This window comes from Chaetura pelagica, unplaced genomic scaffold, assembly GCF_000747805.2.
Source record: "Chaetura pelagica isolate M959 unplaced genomic scaffold, ChaPel_1.0 scaffold159, whole genome shotgun sequence".
Classification (NCBI taxonomy): domain Eukaryota; kingdom Metazoa; phylum Chordata; class Aves; order Apodiformes; family Apodidae; genus Chaetura; species Chaetura pelagica.
The window spans coordinates 3,393,111-3,400,561 of NW_009954555.1; the positions used below are offsets into that span (position 1 = coordinate 3,393,111).

The window sequence follows — 7,451 nt, forward strand, 5'->3', positions numbered from 1 at the left end:
AAAGAGTGTGACTGCAAATTATAGCTATAAAATGGAGCTATAGACTTCACACTCCTGGCCCAGTGCTGTGGTCCTGCATTAAGAAATAAAGCACACATAGAGTCCTCCAGCCTGGAAAGGGACTGCACTTGCAGTGGTCTCCTTCCTGTCTGACTTCCTTCCCCTCTGATTTTACCCCATGAAAATCATATCAGGGCCTTAGAGTTTCTCTTTATCATGGAGAAGATCTCACTGCCTTTCATTTCTCACTGAAGAAACAAAGGGCAAAACTGACCTGACTGGATGTCACCAGCCTGAGCCTCACGATGCTGCAGTGCTCTGTGTGACTTGCTGGGCTGGAAATGAACAGGGGAGAGGATGAAGCTTCCTCAGCTTGGTTTTGGAAATGCTGTAGTTTAAAGCCAAATACAAAGAAAATGTAAAAGACACGTGGTCTGAAAAATACAATATCCTTCCCAGCCTAGAGAGGAGGCAGGGGAACAAATAATGTCCCTAAACACAGGCCACCTATGACTTACAGCAACTCCCTTGCCCTTGGCATTCCCAGTGACCACCATTCCTGTCTTCTGTTTCAGAAAAGGATGCAGCAGATCATGCTGCAGTGCTTCCTGGCAGCCAAGCACAAGCTGGACTGCAAACTGGGCTACTTTGATCTCATTGGCTGCGACTTTTTAATTGATGAGAACTTCAAGGTATGTCTGCAATAACCCCCAGTGCTGAGTGTGACACTGGCCAGACACCCAGCAGCACTGACCCAGGCTCTGGTGCCAGGAACAAAACAGAGCATTCAGAGCAGCTGGGAAGTGCAGGATTCATTTCTTCCCTCCAGTTCCATTGCCCAGCATCAAGACATGGGAGCTGCACATTCACTGCTCCAGGGAGCCCTGGCATCAACACCTCAGGATGGGAAGAAACTGTAGGGGAAACAGGGCTGTGCAGAGTTGCCACAGGGAAGTGGAGCTCTTAGTGAGGGGTATGGGAACTTCAGTGTCCACTCAGGGTTTTTGTTTCTCCAGAAACCAAACATACTAGATGCTCAGCCAGATAAATCAGTGTGTAATCCCTCTGCCATCACATAAAGCCTACAGATTTACTGAGCATCCATCAAAGAGCTCACCTCCACCATCCTGAAGAACCACAAGATGGTTTGGGTTGGAAGGGACCTTAAAGATCATCTAGTTCCAAATGCCTGCATGGGCAGGGACACCTCCCACTGAATCAGTATCAATTCAGGTGCCTGGTTAGTGTCTCTTGCATCCACCATTCAGTCATTTCAAGGTAGACCTTGGCCAGCAGCAAGGTTGGAGTTTAACTGCCTGGAAATGTAAGAATGACTTGACAAGGCCAGATGCCTCAATACATAAAGCCATTTAAATTAGATATTATCACAGCTTCTCAATTATAATATATATTTATATGCTCATTTAGCATTTATAAGAATATCTGTTCCATGCAATCTAACCAAGTCTCCCAAATACATCCCTCATTCTGCTCTGAAAGCCCAGAGCTCAATCCCAGCCACCAGCTGAGTATCCATCAAAGCCCTCACCTCCTGAAGAACCACAAGATGGTTTGGTTGGAAGGGACCTTAAAGATCATCTGGTTCCAAACCCCTGCATGGGCAGGGACACCTCCCACTGAATCAGTATCAATTCAGGTGCCAGAATCAGCATCTCCCACGTTCACTGCAGGTTCACCATGTAGCTACAGGTCAGCCCAGTGAGTCTCTGAACTCTGCTAGAATTACAACTCGAACTTGTAAAGAGTGAATGAAACAGACAAGGAAAAACCAGAAGAAAAGGAAATTTGAAGTACAGTCCTTCAAAACCACCTGGCATAACCATAACAGACATCTGGCAGCTTCTGCTGCTGCTAGAGCAGAAAGGAACTCAACTATATCCCAGCAAAGGGCAGTGGGAACAGCAAACCCTAGGGAAGAATGGAATCAATGTAGGCAGCAGTGGGTAAGGCACCCAAACAATGGGCTCCTTTGTGCAGAAAGTCAATGGCAAGGGAGAGTAAATGGCAAAGACAGAGAAACTGGTGCTTCTCAAATTTCAGTGGGAATTGTCTTTTGCAAGGTTGGCATGCACAGCCTGGGCTGGGTAAACTTTAAGTAGAAGATCCAGTATCACTCCATTGTGGCAATTCCTACCTGGCCAGTGAAAAACCTCAGCGCTTAAAGACCATTACGTGTGTTTTGCATATGGAGAGGGAGACAAAATCCCCTTCTTGACAAGCATGAGGAGGATTTCTGGACACTGGAACTTTTCCTTTGAGAGAGGGCAATGTGGGAATTCAGGCATTTATTTAGCACAGGTTTCCTTGCCCCTTCTGGGGAGCAACAGATCTCCTTTATTTCTTGGCTGCTGCATCAAGACCCCTGAACCCTCCCTGCAGGATGCAGGACTGACAGCTCCAGCCCCCAGTTAACACTGGTCAGTGCAGCAAATCCCAGTTTTCTGTGGGCTGACATCCTGTCCTCTCCACCTAGAACACACAACAGCCTTACTCCCCTGCCATCCTGTTTCATGGCACGTGTGGAATCTGCGCTGATGTAACGTGTTCCCTTCTCCTTACTTCTCTGAGATATAAATGCCCTCAGCATCATTCCTAAAAATTCCTGAAGGCCCTGCAGCATCCTGATCCAGTCTTTGAAGAGTGTTTTTCCTGCCTCAGAGTGCTGAGCAGCACAGACTAGGCAAGCAGGGCCTGCTGAGCCACCACAGCTTTGCACACTCACATGTCAGCTGAGGGAAGAAGTATTTTAAGAGGAGAGGGAGCAAAAGATTTTGTTCTGCTCTCGTTGGCTTTTTTTCCTCCTGCTTTTGGGAGCTCTCTTGTGCTGGGCTGTGAATGCCAAAAAGCCCCTGCACAGCTGAGGACAGTGTCATTGAAATGCTGAAGGAGCCTGTTTTCAGCAAGGATTGCATCAGCCACGCAAAAGGGCTTCTCCCCAGGGGTAGGCTGGGAAGACAGATGTGTGAATTCTTTATCAGCCATAAAGGGCTTCAGGTATCTACCAGCAGAGAACAGCCTGAGCACAGATAAGCCACTTGCCAGCTTGTGATAGATGTACACAAAGGAAGATAACACTGGAAACCCTCGTTAAAGCAGGGACGGCTCCTTTGATTTGAAGGACGAGGCTTTTCACCCCCCCTGGGACCCTGAGGGACCACATGGATGCTGGAAGACTTGGGTTGTGCCCACCCCAGGTCACCATGATAAAAAAATGTGATAAAAGCTTGTAAAGACTGGAAAACAGAGCCCCACTGCCTCAGCCTGTAGTGTCCCTTCTGGGTTGGCACCATCTGAGCAGCCCTTCCTGTGCTCGGTGTGGGGCTGTGCATGTGGCTCCAGCTACTTCCACACAGCACACAGGTCAAGTTGTTTTACTCCTGTTTCCTGGTATTTCAGTGCTGCTTAAAGCTCCAGCTTTAAGGTCAGGGTCCCTGGAGACCTGCTGCTACACCAGTGCAGAGCAAGGCACCCCTGCTGTGGGGCTTGGTGCAGCCACCCTCTCTGAGAGCCAGCGAGATCCCAGCACCATGGATCTGTACACTCCCATCCAGCCTTGACTATCACATCTCTTGGAGCCTTTGGGAGCATGGAATGTTGTCCTCTTCCTCCCTGAGACCCCAGCAGGATTCCTTCCACTTGGTGAGCTCCAGCAAAGACCCACTAAATAAACTGTTTTCTTTTTTAAATCAGAAACAGGACAAAACTTTGGCTCAGTCACACATTTCCTGCACACCACAGGTCTTACCTCTGCCCCTGTCAGCAGGGAAAGGAGCCTTGAGGTCTCATGCTGTCCTTTTCAGCCACCACATCAACCAGTCTCATCATCCTTGGCCTGACATCCAACTGGTGCCATCAGGATGGTTCCACAGCCACGAGGCTACAACAGCAACCAAACTAGATTTTAAAAAACACATCAACAAAAACCTTCTGCTGTATCCAGCAGTGTGGAAAGAACATGCAATGAAACCTCAGGTCCTGCTGTAATGCAAGCTGGCACCTCCAAACTGGGAGATGTTCATCAACAGATGATGAGGAGCATGAGAGATGTCACAGGGAACATTCCTCCTCCTGTTTGTCAGTTTTCTTTTTATCAAAGGGGAAGAACCCAAAACCTAATCAAGACAACGTTGAAGGTTCAATGAGTTTGTCTGTCAGCACAAAACCTTATGAACTTTAACTAGGAAAATGAACACTTACTCAGAAGAAGGTTTGCCAAGAAAAATGTATGTAACTTAGGTGCCCTCTGTTGGCACCTGGGAAGCAGGTTCTTCTTTTGTAGATGTTCCAGTTCTCCTCTGAAAAAGAAAAACAACAACCAAACAACAAAGACATTTCACTTCCCTTCACCAGCCTTTTCATTTGTCTTATGAGTCTTTCAAAGAAGTGAAAAATCTTGTTGTATTTTGTTCTTAGCCAAATAAAGTGCCAAAGAGAAGGTTATCATGCTGCTAGAATCCACCAAACACCTGGACTTCATTTCACAGGTACTTGGAATACTAAATTATGTTTAAAAAGCAATTAAAAGGGAGTAAAATTCTCCTGGTTCTGTTACATAATTAAATATCCTTCCTTACAAAATGCCAAATAATTCCTCCATGTGTTAGACACAAGATGCAGCACCATATGGTGGAGGCAGGAAGTGAACAGATGAGTTTCTCTCACTATAGGGAAAAGAAATAGTAAATAGAATGACACACAAGTCAACAGTTTGTTTTCATACAGATTTGTAACTGGACCAGCACACTCTGTGGCTTCAGACCTTGAAATGTCAAAGGGAAATGAAGATGAGCCCAGTATAGATATGTAAAATTAACATTTTACATGGCTTCTACCTGAGGTTGAAGCTTACCTGGTCAGTAAAAGGGCATTGATGATTCCAAGGAGATCCAGAGCAGTTTCCTGACTGGCTTTCATCTTTCCTAGGTCTGGCTTCTGGAGATGAATGCAAACCCAGCCCTGCATACCAACTGCAGAGCCTTGAAGGACATCATCCCAGCTGTGGTCTACGAGAGCCTTGGTAGGTCAACAGGAGACAATCAGATCACTTCAGTGCTTGTCAGAGGACAGACTCCTCTTTACATCACTTGAGGGTCCAAACCAAACAGCCTTGAGATAAAGAAATGTCACTTCTGAGTTTATTTCCTCAAACATTTCCAGTGGAGCTGCAGTGACTTTGGTTTGGGTTGGTTTGGTTGGTTCCTGTTTGGTTTCAGTTGTCTTCTAAGTAATAGTCCACAGATCCCAGGTTGGAAGCCACTTCTCCCCACCCCTCATCCTTCACACACTGTGAGCTTGGGTGTCTTTTAGCATCTTAGACCATCTCATAACTGCATCTTCTTTTCCAGATCTGGTCCTCGAGGTTTTCAACAAGCGCCTCAAAGGCCAGAGCGTTTTGCCTTTAAAGACCCTCTCCCATTTTGTGCTTCTCTACAACGAGGATGCTGCAGATCTGGGCAAGAAACCCTCCCCAAGGCTCAGAAGTGGCCACTGGAGAGGCCGGTACCTGCAGCCACACCCAAGCAGTGCCAGCTGCTCTGCCAAAGTGCTGGAGGGCTCTTCCAACAAGCTTCACAGCTCCAGAAACAAAGGCCACCTCTTTGCCAGAAAGAAATGTCATCAAAAAGTGTCCTAACTCTACCACCTCCAGCCATCATGGAAACACCCCTCTCAGCCATTACAATGCAAGAGTTTTCTCAGTTCAGGAGACATAGAAAGAAAATAAAAGCTAAACTTGTCTGAACTGTGTGTGTCCAGCTCAGTGTCACCTTGGATGAAGTTGATCAACCTCACCTGGAGCAGCAGTAACTATTTCTAGTAACTATTTTCTAGTTCTTCAATGGGAAGTAATACTTAGAGATTACTTATTACTCTAATACTTAGAGTAATACACAGAGATGTAGCTAGATGGAAGGAATTTTAATTCTTACAGGTGTGGACACAACTGCTGCACAGCCTGAAAACCAAGGATGCCTTGGGGTTAACTAGAATTCCTCACTCACAAGGCACCATAAATTTCAGGTTCCCCTTTGCTGTAGTTTTCTACCTAACCCAAACAGGAGGCAAATGCTGATGTCTGCATTTAAAACAACTGTCCCAGTGCCCAACCAGTACCTGCCACCAAGAGCAAGGCAAGACAGACAGGAGCTTGTCTCACCATGAGATATCCAAGCACGTGGCTGCAAGAGAATGGATGTCAGGGCAGCATCCAGAACTCACCCCTGGGCTCAAAAGCAGAGCCCAGCCACCCTTCCTCAGAGCCAGGGACTGTGTGTTTCTCTGCAGAGGGTCCCCAAGAGGATCCAGGTTCATTTGCTGCCCTAATTCAGCTGATTTCAAGCTGTGGGTTCAATACCTCCAGCACCAAATCAAGGGGGCAAACGCTCCCAGCCCAGCCAGTCCCAACCATCATCTCTCCTTTCTGGTGCAGAAAAGATGTGAAAGGAATGGGATGAAAGCAGGGGAAAGTGGCAGCTTGGAAGGTGGGCAGGGTTTCTCAGGGATTTTTAGAATGCAGGCTGGAAATGAGCAGTTGTGTTCCTTGTTCCAGGCTACGATGAATAACCTGGGCACACACAAATCTGCAACCACTGCGTGGGATTGTAGAGAAATTACTGATTGCTTTTGTCCCTGAGAAGTAACCACTACCCTGGTCAAAGAAATATCATGATTTTCTCTTAGTTACAGCCCCAAGATAAGGCCTTTTTGCTCTGTGCTGCCTGCGACAGAGCCCTGCAGGGTGCAGAAGGGTCACCAGGTGGCAGGTGACACCCATGGGAGAGCATCACTGGCTGCAAACGCCTGAGTCCTCCAGAGCTCCTAAAGGATTAAGAGACAGACAACTGCAAAGCCAGCTCGTCCTTCCCCCTCCCTAGTGTTATTTACTGAGAGATCTGCTGAGCTTTCCCCTTTTTTTAAGCCCCCACCTGCTGCCCAGGATGGTGTGGGCTCCACTCCAACACTGCCCCTTGGTGGTGTCTCACAACTTGGCTGCTCAAAACTGGATCCTGTGATTCTGATCTCAGCCCCCAGCAGAAATCTTTCTCAATTTCCTTACATTTCTTGCCTGCTTCTTAGGAAAAAAAAAAGAACTGTTGTAATATAGTGTGGAACTACTGCAAATAAAACCCACCTGCAGAAAGCTCTCAGGTTGGTCTGGAGGAACCTTGGCACAAGTGCAATTTTTGGTGCTTTGTCCCTTTTCTATAGGTTTTTCTCCCCTGCCCAAATCAAGAAGAAATGATAATCCTGGAAGTTTTCACAACCCAACAATTGTTTCCCCCAATACTCCCTGCTGTCTTCTACCCTCAGCAACCTCTAGGCTGCATCAAATCCTTCATTTGGATGATTCTCAAAAGATTTCCCTTGGGTTTTGAACACCCTGAGCATTTTTTTCTCCCCATTCTACATGTGTGTCAGCACTGAAAAAGCAC

At 46.9% G+C, this 7,451-nt stretch overlaps 1 protein-coding gene across 1 annotated transcript in view; it reads left to right on the forward strand.

Moving 5' to 3' along the window:
* Positions 1–5,653, forward strand: part of TTLL10 (tubulin tyrosine ligase-like family, member 10) — a 15,969-nt gene extending 10,316 nt beyond the window's left edge. Inside the window, exons 9-11 of the mRNA XM_010005264.1 lie at positions 576–692; positions 4,945–5,038; positions 5,367–5,653. Coding sequence (XP_010003566.1) covers positions 576–692; positions 4,945–5,038; positions 5,367–5,653 — 498 coding nt within the window. The remainder of the gene's footprint in view (positions 1–575; positions 693–4,944; positions 5,039–5,366) is intronic.
* The last annotated feature ends 1,798 nt before the right edge of the window (positions 5,654–7,451 follow it).